At 37.9% G+C, this 19,230-nt stretch overlaps 1 protein-coding gene across 8 annotated transcripts in view; it reads right to left on the bottom strand.

Annotated features, from left to right (window-relative positions):
- MACROH2A1 (macroH2A.1 histone) overlaps positions 1–19,230 on the bottom strand; it is a 69,766-nt gene that overhangs the window by 12,404 nt on the left and 38,132 nt on the right. For 2 of the 8 annotated variants that reach the window (XR_012647672.1, XM_075010130.1), the window contains exons 5-6: positions 16,215–16,325; positions 4,501–4,600 (exon numbers count right to left, since the gene is read on the bottom strand). Coding sequence is in view for 6 of the 8 variants with exons in the window: in XM_075010130.1 (XP_074866231.1) it covers positions 4,501–4,600; positions 16,215–16,325 (211 nt within the window). In the remaining 2 variants the exon portion in view is untranslated. Of the gene's footprint in view, positions 1–2,865; positions 2,957–4,500; positions 4,601–9,925; positions 13,892–16,214; positions 16,326–19,230 lie in introns of those variants that run through there. The other 6 variants (XR_012647674.1, XM_075010133.1, XM_075010131.1 and 3 more) reach the window with 6 other exon arrangements.

The following is a 19,230-nucleotide window of genomic DNA, read 5'->3' on the forward strand; positions in this document are numbered from 1 at the left end:
TTGGTGAAGCCTGATCATTTTATTGATTGGAAGGGGAAAACTGCATTTTCTGATGGAAATGCACATATTATATGCTCAGGAAAGCAAAGACCCTCCTAAAAGATTCATTGTGCTAAACAAGTCTACAATTCTAAGTGCTAATGACAGTGCAGGAGCCTGATTTTCTTTGACAGCTTTAGACTTTTCCAAAATTAATATTAAAAGTTTGCTAAATAACAACTGTTGCTTACTGGAATTCTGGACGTTGATTCTGAGTATGTTAAATGCAGCTTATTCGACTGTAACTGGATACAAACAATGCTAATAATTTTAAAAAGTATGCATCCTCTGGTCTTTTGACGTAACTAGATGCTGCTGCTTTTTGTTCAATTATGGACCATGAGATCAGACGTTGTAGTTCAGGATTTAAATTGTTCAGAGTAATCATCTCAACTTTTCCCCTCAATATTCTGATCTAGGGTCTTTTTCACAAACGAGTGCAACTTTCCTGATTAACTCCATGATATCTCCCAAATGACCTGTACATCCTTTAAGAGACCTTCCAAATGGCTCATTTTTATAGCTATAGTTGTAGAATCACAAAGACTCTGAATTTATGCCAGCTGAGGAGAAGGGAGAGTTGCCCCATTTGAGTAAAGTGGAAGTATTATGTCTTTGAAAAACATATACTGATAGGGCTGAAAGGCTGGAGGTGTTAGCTATTTATCAGGCATAGTTAGTGCTGCATCCTGTGCAGCAACTCCAGAGTGGGAAGTGAAAGAGGAAAATAGGCTTTTATTCCATCAAAATACTCCATTTGGGGCTGTTAGTGAACTTGACTAGAACTGGGGCACACACTCTGCACGGACCATGTACCCTCTACCACAACCACAGGAAGGGGAGACAGAATTAATTCCTATGGAATCTACAGACAGAAAAAGTATATTAGGTCACTGAGTAACTGTACTCTGCCATTATAGCATTGTTGTACATAGGATGGCATTTTTTTTATGTCAAGAGACAGGGCTTCCATCCTTCTGATTAGGATTCCTTTACCATTAAAACAAAATCTACAAAAACATCAGTTTATTTAAAATTATGATTTAACATTTCACACACCAATCCAAATAGTTACCTCCTTGCAGGTGTGGTGAAAAAAATAATTCATAAAAGATCGCTGCATTTATTCCTAAATTAAATTTATCCCTTTTAACTGATTGTGAAGTTTTAATTTTGCACATTTAATTCCACTCTCTTCTTGTGAAACTATTAGCTGTAGCTATGCATTATTTAGCCATTTTCTATTACATTAATAAGGTTCTTGGTGAAAGTCTTGCTTCACAGCTTTATTAGCTTATTTACTCACAGGCATAAATATGTGTTACTTCCATGAGAATATGGTCATCATCTCATGCTTTCCAAGCAGGCATGGGTATCAGTGTTGGAAAACAACCTAAGTAGAAACTTAGGCTTGTAAAATTTTAAGGATAAACCCACAGTACATTTACTTGTTAGAAGGATGGTAAAAGTTAATAATTGGAAGCTAGGCATTTGTGCATTTTTATTCTTTCTTCCAGCAGTCAGGTGTAATTAGAACATACATTAAAGCATGATCAGTGCAGTTTTCATAGAATTTTCTCTAATCACTAGTTTTAAAGGCGTCTGTTCAAAAGGTCAGAGACAACTACATTAGTTAGCTACACCTTAAAAAAAAGAAGTATATTATTCAAAGATGGAATATATTTGTATTTTCCTTTTGATGCTTCTATATAATTTCCTTTAGCCAGCTGGTTTACAGCTGTATCAGCTCAAGCTCTTGTCTCTGCTGCTTAATCAGCTAAGCAGAAGTGGGTTTGCTTGGACACTGTTTGGAAGAGAAGTCTTTCAGGAAAACCCAAGCCGTTGCAGGAAGTTCTGATCCTGTAGGAGACACACTTCCCTTCACACAAGTAATGAAATAACACTCCGGTCATTATGGGGCGCTGTGTGGACAGTGGTGATGTAGTTAAGCTGGGTGGTAAAACAGAATGTGACAAAAGGCATCACAGCCTCTTTCTACGGGTAGGCTACTATCCTTAGCAGCAACCTCAATGTTCAGTCCAACTTCCAGTCTGGCTAATTCCATTCTGCCTTAAGTTTTCTAGGCAGTTTCAGTAAAATCTAATACTCTTTTGCTCTCCCCTGTCTACACTTCTGTTCAGAAATTTGAGAAATGCTTAAAAACCATTGAGATACAAGATGCTTGTATAGGAATAATATTACGAAAAATAGTAAGTTACACTGGTGAATCTTAAGAATAAAAAAATTAAACTGGACTACGTTAGTCATTTTGCCTCCCATGAGTTCTATCTTTAGTGTAGCACATCTACGCATGTGTACCTGGGAATACAGAAATGGCTCAGTAGAGCCACAAATACAACTAGGCTGTATGTAAAATGTGACAAAATTACTGAGCTTATTGTGCTTAGAAGTTCCAGATTGGCTATCCCCAAGATGCTAAATGTGAGCATCTCATTCTTAGGGAAAAGTGGGGAAACTGGATCTAAGTCAGAAATCTGATGGTTTTGGCCCAACTTATTTCAGTTCTAGGTATATACAAAGCCAAAACAATCCTGTTGTACCCTTTAATTGGGCACACATTAGCACTGCACCTGTTTCTTGCACTTTGGTTTTGGTTGTGCATTTTAAGTTTGCTTTTAAACAGTCTGATCTGACTATGCAGATCAGAGCTGTCCAATGACTTGCACTTCCTCACTTGTTTTTACAATCAGTCAGGACTGCTGGAAGCGAGAAAGGAATGCAGATCTGCATAGCTTGGACAAGCTGGTTGCTGCTGATTGACCATGCACACACATACAAACTCTGCAGCACTGAACTTTCCATTACCTACTTCACCACCGGTGTAGAAGTCAGAGTTTGTCGGGTGAACGACAGCATCACTGTCGATCGTGGCAATGTCAGCCTGTACAACTTGCAACTACAACAGGTAAACAAATGTATATCAACCACGTTGGACAGAGACCGAAGACAGGCTCTACATTTACATATGTACCAACGTCCATGTTTTCCTACCTTTGTATCTCCAAACCTTGTGCCAAAAGAATATTCTGAGTGGTGTATGCAGGTATGTGTAAAGTTGGGGGTGTGAAGAGGAAGAGGAGGAGGATGAGGACGAATGTTGAATATGATGTTTAAATAAATGTTTGGATGACAAGTCAGAGCAAAAACATTAGATCATTTCAAAAGTTTTAAAACCAACTAAAAACCCCATTTCACTTTGCAGAAACCTATGATACCAGCACCCCACAGAGCATGATACTAAAATATGGTATCTGTTTAAAAAGAAACTCTGTATCATCAAGTCAAACAAAATAATTAGTTTCTCCATGTTTTGCCAGCATCAATAATCTGGTAGGCTGTCACTTTTACATATGCAATGTTCATCATCTTGTCATCTTCTAAAAAAAAAAAGTAACCTTAATGTTGGAGGATGGGGGGGGTGTGAACGAGGGGCAGAGGTGTCTTTTTTTTTTTTTTAAATAGTTGCTCTATTAAATAGAACTGAGCATTTTTAAAAAAAAATCTGCATTCTACCTATTTATGTTATATTTTAAAGACTGTGCATGATACAACATTTTCACTCTGGTGGTCCATTTACTTTTAAAAATAAGATACTGTTTGAACAAGTTACGTATAAATATTATACACAGATACTTATTTAATTTACGTTAACAGTGACTACTTATATCTTTGTCATGGTAATTTACCCATACCACACTCACGTTTAAAATGCAATTAAATGTATTAAATCCATTAAGGAGATATAAAGGTAATATAAAGAGCAGGCATCAAGTAGGTATTAAAAACAGTAATACATGAACTATATCTAGATCAGTACTATTTTAGTAGACATACTTCTGCTGAAGGGTGGTTTTTATTTGGAACAGAGTGGCAGTCATAAAAGCAATATATTTTCAAGTTTTATGCTGCTATCAAATCAGTATTGGATTTTAAGTGAACATGAAGGTGATGGAGAGAGTAACTGAAGACCAATGAAAACATACAAACTGATCGATTGAATTACACATGAAATCATGGCTGATAGACTACTTGGGGGATTACTTGATCATCCATCTTTACCAATTTCTGTGTCTACTTTAAAAAAAAGGGATTGCAGGTACAATGGAGAAACTGCTTATTTTGAAAGTAACCTGATTAACAGTACTGTAATCCTTAATCAATCCACATAAGAACCCCCCTCAAAGTACAGTAGCTAACAGTCAATTATGAGCATTATGGAAAGGAATTTAGTGGACTTCTAATTTTAATTGCAATCAGCTTGAAGACCATTACTAATAATCAATACATCAATATTTAGATTCTTAACTGAATTTTTCCAGTTCTATCTTGAACACTTAATAAGTTGGAGTTTTATTTGAGCGCATGAAGTCCAGCAGAATAAATTCTGGGTTCCATAATTTTCATGTGACCATTAGTTGTGTCAACCCATTCCCCATTTACCTAGGTCATCTTTAAGGTCAATGTCAGCATTGGTAGGATTGATAATGGCCTCCACCTCAAAGCCGGCTAAATTACTGATTTCACTGTGAATAAGGTTCAGCTGAAAAGAAAAGCATGAGGTGGGAAATAACAGGACAGCTGGGAAATCAGAGAAGCTGCAGAAAAGTAAGCTTTGCAACACAGATGGAAATAGCATCACTGCAAATAAATATGCAAAATAAATGGCAGGTCACAAAAGGGGTTATTGATCAAACAAATAATCTATTTCAAACACAAGACTCAAACACCATTCAGTATGTGGAAAGGAAATCGATGTTCCTGTTAATGAGCTCTGCTCTCACACAGTGTATGTTTTATGTTTGCAATTGTTTGAAATTCCTTGAACTCCTGGCTCAGAGATATTCTCACAACTTTTTAAACATCAGTTTGAACCAGGAATTCTTTACACAGACCAGAGCTTTTAGTAGTGTACACGGTGGTTTTAATGGTTCTCCCCTTCTTTGCTTAAGATGTTTTTGAGAAATTGGGCATTATTTCCGGTGACAAAGCTAGTCCTTAAAAGGAGGCATTCTTCCTTTTCAATCATAGAAACTGACATTATGATCTGCACCTTTGTGGCTTACACTTTCATTTGTCCAGGACTGCATTAGGTTGGTAGGAGGGCTGGCGAAATAGCACTACCAAGTGTAAGGTTCTCTCTGTATATTTGCAGTGTGCTTGTGCTGCAATCAAGTGGACTAGTTTTAGTGGCTCCACTTTTTCTTTTGGTTAGATATTTTTCTGAAAATAAACTGCCTGCAGTCTCTAAACTACACCTGCACAGTGCTGTTTTTAAGACATTTCCACAGCTGTCAGTATTATAGTATTAGGAGGCTATACCAATGGCGATGTGAATCAATTAGCACAGGCATCTGGAAGATAACCTCACTTTTACATCGTAAGTTCTTTGAAAAGGAAACTATCAAGTGGAATATCGGGAAATACAGTTTCTCACTTCTAGCAACGTATGTTGAATAAGGCATTAAATGTGTTGCATTAAATTCAAAGTCATGCTCATATAAGAAATATATCCATTTTCATGGATGATGAAGAGGTTCCTTGAAATGTGCATCCCTACAGGAGCTCTGCTATAAGTACACAGTGTGCCTCTTAAGTCTTGACTGGAGATTTTCCATTAGCTATGACCATTTGTCCCACGCACGTACTTGATACAACCTTGTGCTGCACAATGATGGGATGAAGAGCCATGCAGCTGATCTACTCTTAGTTCCTTCTCTATGTAAATACTCAACAAAGGACAGTCCAAAGCCAAGAGAAGTTAGGCCAGTGGTGGAAAATCTGCGGGGGGGATGAGAAACACATCCCAAGCAACCACAGCAATTGCTAAAAGTGAGTAACTTCTTCTTCAAGTAGTGGGTCACTATGGTTTCTCCACTTCAGATGACTCCTAAGCAGTATCGCTGCAGAGAGGAGGGAGCTGAGTAATTGAGCCAAAGATCCAAAACAGAAACACAGTACCAAGCACCACATCAGACCTGTTGGTGTGGACCAAAAGAGTGTTTAGCAGAAGTAGGCACTGAGACCCAGGTATTAGCTCTGCATATTTCAGGTACCAGAATATTGTTGACTAAAGCTGTAGAAGTTGCCTGAGCCAATATGAGTGTGTTGTTATCCATTGGGAAGGTAAAGCAGGAGCTCCATTGCATCAAGTGACAAAACACACAGCTATTCAGCCTTTGTGTAGAAAACATGGACCCCGTGGATCTCTCCAGGAGGGAGACAAAAAGTCAAGGAGACTCCTGAAATTATTTGATCCAATCTAGACAAAAAGTCAGTGACCAGTGAGTGGAGGTCTCCTGCTGAGATTTTGTGTAATTTTAGGGAAAATACAGACAGATGAATGGAGCAGCAAAGGTGTGAACTGACAACACCATAGGTGAGAATTCTGGAAAATGTTTGTCCTTGAAATATATAATAAAGGGAAGGTCTGACAGCCAGGCATGAATCTCCCCAATCCTGCTAACTGATGCGATAATTACTAGAAAGGATGTTTTCATAAAATGAGCAAGGCTTTCATAGGTTCAAATGGATGTCCCACGAGGTATCTAAGTACCATGCTGAGATCCTAAGTAGGTGCAGGATCTTTAATCTTGGGGCTGAGGTTCTCTAAACTCTTAAAAACTTGGGGACGAGGGCGAGCAAATATGGAAAACTTCTCTAGTAGTTGATGAAATGCTGATCACAGCAACATGAACCCTAACAAAGTTAACTGATAACACTGATTTCTTCATATCCAACAGGTAATCCAAGATGGCTGACAGCAAAGAGAATTCAGGCACACAATTCTGACAGTAACACTACTGTGTGAATCTTTTCCATTACTGAAGTTAACTAACTTGAGTTGACTTCCTTCTGTTGTTTTGTCATACCTGTTGTTCTCTTACTGAGCAGGTGGATTCTAATTCCACAACCCACGTAGAAGCTGTGCTAAGAGGTGGAAGAACCTGTAGGCTTGAGTGAGGCACATGACCTGCATCCTGGGAGATCAGATAAGAGATTGCAAGAAGCTCAAACACCAGTTGGACACATGGATGAAGAAGGGAAAGATACCAAACCTGTCCCAACCAGGTCAGTACTATAAGCATAGTCCTGTCTTTGTTTCATTTAATCTTGTTTATCACTCTTCATAGTAGTGGTGTTGGAGGGAATATGCAGGCCGTTCATCCAGGGAAGGAGAAAAGCAGCTTCCCAAAGTGTAGTGATCTAAGCCTGCTCTGGAGCAAAACGGGATAATTCTTATTTTTGAATATGAGGAATGGGCCAACCTTTGGAAATTTCCTCCTCTGGATGACCCGTCAAGGATTTGAGTCCAACCACCATTCATAGTCTGTGGAGAAGTGCCTGCTGAGCCTATCAGTTGTGACATCTGGGGCTTTGGGAAGGTAAACGTCTGAGATCTACATCTGATGGGATATACACCAGTTCTGTAACTTTATAGCTGCAGTGAATATGGAAGGAGAACTTGTTCCTCCTTGTCTGTTGATATAGAACATGCAAGCCACATTGTCTGTCACCATCTTGATTGATTTGCTCCTTCTGAGGGGCAGCAACTGAAAGCAAGCATTCCTGGCACCTCTGAGTTCCAGCAGGTTGATAGAGAGACCAGTTTCCTTAGGTGATCACCTGCCTTGAGTTGTGAGAGGTTTTGAGGTGTTTTCCCTTATCTAAAGTGATGTGTCTGTTGTCACAATTACTGTTGGGGCTGGACAGGTGAAAGAGCTGGCCATGCAGACACTGAGCTGTTTTTTTCCACCAATCTAGGGAGCTCTTCATCAGAAGAGAAACCAAGCTGCCACTGGTCCAGCAATAGATCCTTATAAACTACCACTGAAAGAAGCAAAAGGCAAAATCTTGTATGATCGATGGTGTATGACCTAGAAGTTGTAAAACAATTCCTTACTGTGAATCAGGGATTTCCTTGAATTGTCACAACCAGATTTACCAAGGTTATGAATCTGTCCATGGGAAGGAAAGCTCTGGTTGCCAACAAATTGAAGTACTTCCTTGTGAGCTGAGTGAATCTTCATGTGGAAACAGGCATCCTGTAGGTTGATGGCTAAAACCAATCTCCTGTCTCTAGAGAAAGAATGATAGTTCATCCTGAACTTCCGAGACATCACAATTTGTTTCAGTCATTTTAGATATAAGATTGGTTCCTACCCTCCATCCTCTTTGGAGGTGAGAAAATACTCTGGATAAAATTTTCTCCTTGTGAGTGGATGGGACCAGCGCTATTGCTCCTAAATGAAGGACCGTGCACTTCTTGACTCAATATAGTCTCATTAGACGGGTCCTTGAAGAGGTACAGGGAAGGGGAGATAACAAAGCGTGAAGGACATAAAAGGCATTGCCTGATGTTATAACCTTCAGGGTTCACTTGTCTGTTGTAATAAACTGACAAGCCTGCTGCAAGTGGGAAAGGCAGTCTCCTAAAGTGGGAACAAAAGTGAGGCTTGTAGCTTGCCTGAGAGAGGTGAGGAAGGAATTAAATCTTTGACTGACTTGTTAACGTTGTTGTGATGACTGAGTGTTCACTGAAGGATGTGAGGAGCTCTCTTCCTTTGGAATCTTTGTCACTTTCTAGTGAGTACGCCAGTCTAGCGATATCCAGAGAAGTGGGCCAGGCATGATCTCTGAGCAGTCAAAGACCTGAAACATCATCTTTTGTTCTTAGGGGTTTATATATCCAAAGACTCCAGTCCTTGATTCCTTCAGTACGTGTTGGGTCTTCATTTGTAATCCCCAGGAAATGCTTTTCGCCATCAAATGAGAAGCCCTCAAAATAGTTTTATCCTCTCTCTGGGACCTCAGCAGCTGAAGCCCTGATATCTTGTACCCCATGGAGATGGATTTGGTGGCAGCGTCAGTGGCATCTAAGGAACCTTGGACAGAGGTTTGAGCTAATAGTTGGCTGTGGTGATGGCCTGAAAGTGTTCTCTATGCTCATATGTAAGATGCTCAATAAAGGCAACAAACTTCTGGTAGTTCATGAAGTTATACTTGGTTGTGATCACCTGATAATTTGAGATCTTCAATGGGAGGTCATGGATGAATAATCTTTTTTGGCCCTTATTGTAAGTAATGTGTGATACTGCAGTTTGCCCAGCCAATTTACATTCATTACCAGGGAAACAGACATGTTTTGAGTGGCTCTTGCTGACCAGGAGAACCTCCTGATAAGAGGCAGCATTTGAAGCCTGGTGGGCCAGGCATGTCCAGACAGGCCCTATAGGCTGCCTGAAAAAAAGGACAAAAATCCAAACCCTCCCTACCATCTAGCTAATTCTATTTTAACAACTAAAACAAAGAACACTGAACTAACTAAAACAGCAACTGTACACATGCTGAGGCTTATACATGGTAGACATGCTATAGGTCTGTCTCAGGATGAGGCAGCAGAGAAGGGACTGAGGGTAGTTTGACTGCTCTAATCTACAACCCCGGGCATGCAGCATGATGTGATATAAATTGCATGCACAGAGCAAACTGACACTGCTAATAGCAACTCTCCAATCAAGGGACTGAGAGATGCATGCACACCTGAATTAGGTATACTACTCAAAAGGCTTGTCTACACTTGCCCCCAACTTCAAAGGGGTCATGTTAATCAGGGCGATGGGAGATTACTAATGAAATGCTGTGGTGAATATGCAGAACTTCATTAGGCTAATCCTCCCCTGTGGCAACTTCCAAGTGTCAAACTATGATGTGCTGGCAGGTGTGTAGCTGTGGGCACTTCCAATTTTACATGCATGCTGGCATATGGAAGTCTGATGTTTCGAAGTTGCTGCAGGGGAGAATTAGCCTAATGAAGTGCTGCGTATTCACCGCAGCACTTCATTAGTTATCTCCCGTCGCCCTGATTAGCATGCCTCCTTCGAAGTTGGGGGCAAGTGTAGACCCAGCCAATGAGAATTAATGTTATAATACCATACCCAGTAAAAACATATTTTTAAAACAGTGCTCAGAGATAAAAGTATTAGTGCAGTTTGTTCACTACTGAGCACAAATTTGGGGATCTCTAATCTATATCACAAACTACTCTATAGTCTGGGACAACTGAATGCTGAATTTCAATTAAATATTTATAGATAAAGAAAACTAAATTTTTCATTCCCCCATCTAAGTCCTGATTTAAAGCCCACTGAAGTCAATGGAAAGCCTTCTTTTTAATTCAATGAGTGGGCTTTGGATCTCACTTTTGAAGTACAACATTTTGTTGTAATCAAGTATAGTGAAACCTGGAGATTACAACCACCAACTATTGAATTTGGTTTGTTGTATTTTAATCCTTGTAACTTAATTTTAGCTACACATGTTCCTCCCACATGTGAGTTAATTTGGAATATAGATGTGTCAATATGCCAGACTGGTTTTGTGTAACGTATGATGTAGATGTAAATTGTTACCTTTTCATTTCATGTGATTATGAGTGCAGATATAGAAATTTTATTTTTAAAAAACATGCCAATGAATAATTGCTTGCATTTACTCAAAAATGGGCCCATTTTAATTCCAAAAATTAGTGTACTTGCACATTTATGACTTTGTGGTCCATTTTTGACTTTGTAATGAAATGTAGAAAAATTTGACTTTCAAACCTAACTTAAATCCAGTAATATTTCACACATCTAATTACTGATTTTTCATGTAATCCAGTTTGAGTCTTGAGTATAACTACAAGCAACTGCTGTTTTTTTCTTTTTTAAAATCAAACCAAACTACAGTAAACTTTCTGGGAGGTTGCCAGATATGCAAATATTCTGGATAATAGAGAGATATACCTAGCAATGCATAACACTAAAGAAAAACAAGATTAGATATTAACAAACAAAAATGTATGCAGAGTACTTTATTTACCAACAACAGTAGTACTGTATATATTAAACTTATACTGTATTTGCTGTATTTATTTGTATTTACTTTCAATATACTATACCTTAAACACAACTAAAATGCTGGTTATTTGAGAGTTCCAGATAATAGAATGCCAGATATGAAAGATTATACTGCAATAGCGAAAGAACTTTGTGTACAATGCAATAAAAAGCTGACCATATGGGATTTGAAGTGTAATATAAGCCTGAGAATATTTGTTTCATTTTAAAGTTAACTCTTTTTTTCCCCAGTACCCAGATTTCTGTGGATTTCCCCCACTTTCACTAACTCTAGCCCGTTCTGCATTTTCACTTTTGGGGTCCCCTTTGTATTCATGCATTTATGATAATTATTAATGAAAGTCCCTGTTTAACTATTAAAATATCCAACTACAAAAGACCCATCACCCACAGTTCTGTGCTGTCTTTTACTGTGCAGCAATTGTACCCTTTTTTCTGAAAGGCTCTTATTGTGCAATTTTGGGTATCTATTAAATATTTACAATAGAAATCAAAAACTTTCATTGAGAATTAAATTCCGATGACCAATCGCTCCATTGTACTATCTCTTCGGACAAGAGAAGAGAAATGACACCTAAAAACCATATTTTTCAAACAAGACACAAATTGCACTTGCATGTACAACACTGGATAGGCCTGCAAATAGTTAACATTTAATTAGATGAATTAGTTAAAGTGTACTTAGAAAATGCTAAGTACACAGAAGTGCTAAAGCATTGTTATTTGGCCAACTGTTGCAGTTCCTACTTCAGGTAAAGCTAGCTCTGAGGTCTCTGCAGTTCTGCCTGTGTAAGGACTGAGTAATTATTTGGCAATTTAACTTGCACACACAGAAGTGGGATGCCTTCTGGCCGCACTGAAGACTCTAGTGGTAAGCATCTGGTTTTGGCTTTCCAAAAAGTCTTACAATCTAGCAACTGGTCAACAATTCCAGAAAAACTAGTGTTAGCGCCTCTAGTCAATGGATAGAATATTTTAGTAACTCTGGATTGCAACAAAGGGTTCCTTTGTAGAACACCACAGTCATTTTAAAATCAATCAGATTATTACTTTAAGGATTGCATAACATTAATAAACAGGTTTCTCCTTGTTTAAATAAATGAAGGCGTTTTCCCACCGCCCACCTTGGAAAATGGAAGCAACGCAATTTTTGAAAGCCTCTGATTTTAAATGAAGCTTAATACATGTGCTTAAAGATTATTTTTGGAAATTAACAATACTTTTTAGTAGTGGACTGTGCCCAAGCCTGTTCTATATGTGACAACATTCTCAGTAATTAAATTTTCTGGGGATAATGCAGTGAGAGAGCCCACTTCTTGCCAGTGAAACCTTTTCTTTCTCCAAACATGGAGCCAGGAAAAGGGATTTTTCCCATTAAGGCATCACAGATGACATGGCAGTCAATATAGGATTACTTCCTTGCTTCCCCTTAGGTCTGCTTCAGTCCAGATTTGTAGATCTAGTGAACATGCTTGTAGAGGCCATCAGGAAGGAGAAGGTCATTAGACAGTTCCTATTACAATGGATAAAATTAATATCTAAAAAGCAGTAACAGTAATCTGTTGTTTTAAAAATGATTATTTTGAATATTTATACTGCAAATTTTTGCAAGAGAACCCAGAACAATGGAATGCTGCTTGAAATGAATATAATCAATTGTTGCGTTAGAATGGTCTCCATCACAAAATGTTATAAGGATTAGTGTTTTAAATCTGCTGTCTGGGAGGAACATATGTATGTATCTCCATTTTATGGATGGGGAAACACAAAGAAAGACAAAATGATTTACAGTATGTCAACGGCACAATCAGAATTAAAATTCAAGAACTGTTAACTCTCAGTTCCCTTTACTAACATCTGAAATACATCACCTCCTCTAAGTATGAAGATAACTGCATTCTGAGCAGTGTTCACTGTAAGCTGACCATTTGGGTAGCTGCCCAGAAGAGATTCAGGTGCCACCTAGCTCATTGGTAGCCTGTGTTTCTATTGGTGGTGCACATCTTCACATGCCTTGGTGCTCATAACAAAATTTATTTTGCTCATGGATGGAAAAAATTAAAGGGAACAATGATTCTGAGAGGCATCAATAATTTTCTTTTTGCACAAAATTCCACAAGTTTGAAAGAGCAAGATAGTGTGGAGAAAAGAAAAATCAAACCCTCATTCTCCTTCTCAGTAACTTTCCAGACTCTTTTAGCTGCTTTTTTAAAGACACCTTCTCCCTACTCCTTCTCCCACACACTCTGAAAATACTGTACAGTGGGAATGTGTAAGAATTGCAGTGTTCGTCACATTGTTGGGCTACATTAGTCATATAAATAAATATCTGCTGTGCCAAGAAGAGCTAGAAAATTTAATTAATAGGGCACTGATTTAAAAGAAATGAACCTTCACCACCCAAAAACCCACCATTTTAGATTCTTTCCAGAAAGCCAGTGTCAGAGTGAATGCCTTTAAATAAATGTTTTAAATCAAGATTTTCTTTTAAAACAGCAGTTGCATGTAGAAATGACTTAGATGCACATAACTGATTCCAAGATAATGCACTCACGATATATAATTTAAACAAATTTCAAAATTATTAAATGACTTGTTTGAAATGTCAATTAAACATCATTAAAAATAACCATTAGGCCCCCGTCTATTAACCTGATTGATCTCTTCAGTACAATAAGTAGCTTAGCAACAGCTATACTGTAACAAACATGAGCCTTTCATATTAAACTGAGTCTGTGCAAAATGGGTCTATAACCTAAGAAGCAACAGCTGTTAACTTCCAATGAATTTGAGAGAGTTGAGGCTGCTCAGATCTTCATCCAAGGAGCTCAGTGCCTATAGATCAGGCCTAATGTTCTGCTCTTGTTTGTTCTCAACACAGAAAAAAATGCATTATGTTGGATCATTAGGAAAATACACTGAGGCCCATTAAGCTGTTGGAAAAAAAAAATTCTGGTGAATGCTTCTGAAAATATTCCTAAACAATGAGCTCATCAAATAAACTATTTTATCCTGTTTTCTTATTAAATGAACACAAAGATGTCATTTCTTTAAACATTACAATACAGTGAGATCTTTGACCTTTCAGCTTTCTGTGTTTTGTGGCATAAAAGTAATCCTTGAAAAATCAATTTAGTCCCCAAATTATGTTTTTCCTACAAAAAATATTACCAAGGTAACAGATTTATTATTTGTCACTTCACTTTAGCTAAGAATGTCCTCTGTTTCTTAACCAAATAAAGATGGAAAGTAGTATACAGGGAATTCTTATATTTATTAACAACATGGAATTTGATTTCTACACTGAGCACTCACTGCCTTTTAAACAGCTCCCTAATATGGGGCAAAACAAACTATAGCCTCTAATAAGCTAGGTGATGTATATCAACATGCATCCTCTATACATCAGTAAAAATGCACATTTTACCTGGGTTTCTCCTTACAGGAGATAGAATTTGCATCATGTTTGCATTTTTTCCCATTACGTGTGCTGTTAAAATTCTGAGACAATCAAATTCTCACTAGTGTTTATGTGACCATGATTTGCCTCATCAAACATAGCCTCTGGGAAACAGCTCCTTCATAGATGATTTTGTGCTTAACTTAGTCCAGTATTTTTTTAAAATATATTTTAGATTAGCACCCAAAGGGAAACAGATGCTCCCTTTCACTTGCATGGGCAGCAACACCGGCAGAGGAATTTTAGACTGTGAGATCAGTGAGCAGTTCTGTTGAGGAGTTTAAGCTGCTCAGAAGGAGAAAGGAGCAAGGCTGTACTGAGACCGAATGGCCGTACACTCCCCAGGGAGTTGTGTTTTGCGTGAATACAGAGCCAGTTGTCTACAGCTCTACGGTGTTGCTAGGTTGCACATTTTTCCCAGCATAATATTAGACATCCCTCGCCACTAAGGGGATAAAGCAACGTAAACTCTGTAAGGTAAACTCATCATATTTGTGATTCAAGTCAAAGCAGCACTGGGGCCCAGAGCTGCTTATAGTTAATTATTTGCATTATTATCTCTTAAGAGACCCAGTCGTGGTTCAAGATCTCATTGTGATAGTTGCTGTACAAATAGCAAACAAAACCAGTCCCTGCCCCAAAGAGCTTTCTTACATTGAAATGGACAGCAAAAACCTACTGATTATGTTGCCATCAGGGTCAGATCTGTGACAGCATGACAATAATTCCTATTACATTATTTGTGTTTTGAATGAAAAAGAATTCCATATCAATTCCAAAAGCGTTAAGTTGGTTGCTCTGTAGCAAGAATATTTAGTTTAAAAACTTTGTATGGTAACTAATCAAAATGTTTTCAAATTTGAATATTTTCAAAAACATTGCAGTGGAAGTAGCCTCCTCTTCAGATGACAATCTAATTGCAAGTGTAAATTGTAGGTCAAATACAGAAACAATTTGCAGAAGATAAAATAAAGTTACTTGCATGCATAAATGAACTTAGGAGACAAGCTGTGCAACGATAAATGGAAAACAGTCTCAATATGAAATAAAAATGAGTCAAAGGAGACGTTCCACAATGGGACAAAAATGGTTCATCACTTACAATTTACAATAAAATGATTTAGGCACTGAATGATAAAAGAAAGATGCAGTATTACTTCAAAATAGTATTTCACATAAAAGGCTGGTTTCAAGAAAAGAGACAAGGTTCATTTCTTGAACTAACAATGTCTCTTCAAATTGCTATTTTAGCATTAAAACCCCACCACACCCACCTCCCAAAGCATACTCACAGGTACATATGATTGTTAACAGCTTTTTGTAAAAATGTCATTTGTTATTGTACATCATTAGTTTTTGTACAAAACAAAGTATTTTAAATAGAATTTTTTATAGAAGGCTGTAAATCATTTATATTGGCAATAAAACGTGCTGCCCTTTTGTAAAGCTATTTTGTCCTTAGCAAAATGTGATCATTGGGAGAAGCTTATCTGTAATAATTATGCTATCTAATAAAAAAAAATGGAACATTTCATAGCAAGCAGAACTTCACTGCATCAGAATGTTTGGAATGTATAAGCCCTTTATTTAAAAAAAGTTTTCAAAAATTATTTCAGGGGATTTTTTGTTTCTTTCTTTTTTTTTTTTGCTAAAAGTGCCTGTGGAAGTCTGCTCAGTACTACATGTGCATATGACTACAACTAGGTGAATGGTAATCAAGCATACACTTTTCCTGGGATATATCTCCTAAGTAAAATGGCAAGACAGGTATTCGTTTATAAAATGCACAAACATACCTTCTGGCCAAGGAAAAGACTTTTGGTGGACAAGACTGTGAATCCATCTGCAGGAGTTCCTTCTGTTGTACTGTCCGCACTTGCTGATTTGCTGACTTCTCCCTGTTTCTTCTTGCAAAAATATAGTTAATTAATTAACCAGAAGTTGATAACTATGGTTCAATAATACAGATGAAGATGGCATGCCACACACATGCCCATATTTATTATGCTGTAAACAATTAATACAAACAATGGTTTTGGAGTCTCTCCTTTAGTTGTGACAGATTAAGGTTTATAAAGGAAGTGATCCAGGTGAAATGACCTCAGTGTTTCCATGTCCACTAAGGTCCCCTCTTGCCTGTGAAACCACATAAATCAGAGAACCCATTAGTCTTTTAAAATTTCCAAAAATAATTTTAACAATTTTCTAAAAATGCAGCTGCAAAAGGGCAATGCACCCGGGTGCATGTGTAAGTGGACATTCTTGGCATTCCCAAGAATCTTCTTCACAGACAAATTCCTGCATCTATAAAGGAAAGTGGTCACTTGAAAATTTCACAGCTGCGTTTCTAGGCACATATTTGAAAATTTGGCTTTTACAGTAAATATCATCAATAACAGTATATTATGCTTTATGTCTGGCAAGGGCCATTGTAGACACTAGCTGAAAAATTCAGTTTTTCAAACCTGGCCAAAGTCATCTTCTGTTACCTGCAATAAAATTACAGACTTTATTGCAGACATTTAACTGGATTATATCAAACTCAAGAGCTCCAGCATTTTGAAGAAACATCAATGAGGGCAATGAAACAATTGCTGTGTCACCCAGCTCAACTGCTGCCAAACTAAGAAGTAAGATTTTTAAATTTAATATAAATAAAAGAATAATGAATAATATTGTCATTTAGCATAAATCGGTATTGCCTTAAAAACTCTAACAATATGTCTGTGAATCAAATCTCAGTACTTGAGACACTAAAGTAAAGCCACTGTTATGTTAAACTCCCCCCAGAAATATAGGTAACATAGTATGTAGGTAAACAAAGGTGTGAAGATGCAGGAGTATATTTGTGTTTCTAGGAAGTGTAAGTAAACTTCATACAAATGTTTTGAAAATTAGATTTTCATGGGTTCTATTTCAATTCCCCTGTGAGTTTATTGTTGGACAAATATTAGCAGAGTAAGCAGACACTGAAGTTTATTGTGTGGAAGAAAAACAGAACCCCACAACAGACTTCCTGCTTTTGTAATCAAGAAAGAAAAACCATTCAGAGTTACGGAAATTATTTGTGCATGGTTAGCAGAAGTTCTGCCCTCCAAATGCCAACTACTAGGTATTCTACAAGATGAGAGAAAATTTAAGAGTTCAAAAAAGTAACTGAAAAATAAGGAGCATAATTAGGATCTATATAATGCAGCATAAAAGATACATCTTGCTGAACACAGAAGGCAACATTTTCAAGTGGAGCACATTAAATGCGCACGAAGGTTTGTGCACCCAGAATTTTACATCTGTAATTTTCACAATTTTTCCCATATACTAAAGCTTGCATGTATGCACGCCTTAGAAAGAAATTCCTTACCTCTACAAATCAAAACTCCAATAAAAATATTCAGAAATAAATTTCCCTATTTTATTACAAGAAATTTATTATGATCTGGATTCCATCCTTCTCCTTCCCTCACTTCTCTCTTTTTTCTTCAAATTTTGAAATAAGTTTATTTAATTCTTAGGAACTAAAGAAAATTCCAACTCAAAATTCAGAATAGTCTTAATACAGAAAATGAAAAATGTGGAATTAAAAAAGGTTATGTCACTGCTTCACCTGATGACTCCACAGACAACCAAGCTGAACACCACATTTTCTCTATGCAAGAAAACAAAATCTAACTACTTGATCTGGTAGAATACTACCTCCATTTCAAAGAGACAATACAACCCATCTTTGGATTTCAGTAAAATCATTAAATCAGAACTTTATTAAATACACTTGTAAAAAATGTTTGACTCTACAATGTTTTGATAAGATACCTAATAAAATCAAGTATCGGAGGGGTAGCCGTGTTAGTCTGGATCTGTAACAGCAACGAAGGGTCCTGTGGCACCTTATAGACTAACAGAAATGTTTTGAGCATGAGCTTTCATGAGCACAGACTCACTTCATCAGATGCTCCATCATCAGATGAGCTTCATCAGAGCATCTGATAAAGTGAGTCTGTGCTCACGAAAGCTCATGCTCAAAACTTTTCTGTTAGTCTATAAGGTGCCACAGGACCCTTCGTTGCTAATAAAATCAGTAAGCCCAAAAGATATCATCATTAGCTATGGCGACACTAGTCAGTTTTGCTGACAAAATCCGTTTTGTTGACAAAACTGGTGGAATGTCCACACATAAAACGTGTTTGGTCGATGTTGACAAAATTCAGCACTTTCGCCAGCAGCATTCTGCCTCTCAGCCATGAGGCATAATGCTGTTGTTGACAGATTCTGTTGACAACAGAGCTGCATGGGCACTCGAGGGGGTGGGGTGGGGCGGGGCGGGGCAGGGCGGGGCGGGGCGGTGGCGGCTTCTCTTGACAGACAGGGCATCTACAACCGTGGGCAGCCCTGCCTGCTGTTTCTGAGGGCCTGTTTTGTCAAGAGAGTAGGTGGACTGTTAACAGATCCCAGTGCTCTTCCCATTGGCTTTTGTGTGTGGCCACATTCCGGCGACAGAATCTCTTCGGACAGTGACTTCTGTTGACAGAGAGCTGTTAGTGGAATGGCAGCCTTCCTTAATATTTACAACTGAAGGAAAAACGGTATTGTTCTAATGTGATTTCAGTTTTGGCAGAATTATCCAAATCCTCTTTCTCTCAGTGACAAATACTGATATGCAGTGTTTCCTGTAAGCGAAGCACTTGGGCAGCCACCCAGGACAGATTCAGGCGTCGCCCAGCTGATTAGCAGAACACCTTCAACATCTGCACATGCCTCTGTGCACATGAAGTTTATTCTGCCCATGGATGAAAGAATTAGAAGGAACACTGCTGA

The sequence above is a fragment of the Carettochelys insculpta genome, chromosome 15, assembly GCF_033958435.1.
Source record: "Carettochelys insculpta isolate YL-2023 chromosome 15, ASM3395843v1, whole genome shotgun sequence".
Taxonomy (NCBI): Eukaryota; Metazoa; Chordata; order Testudines; family Carettochelyidae; genus Carettochelys; species Carettochelys insculpta.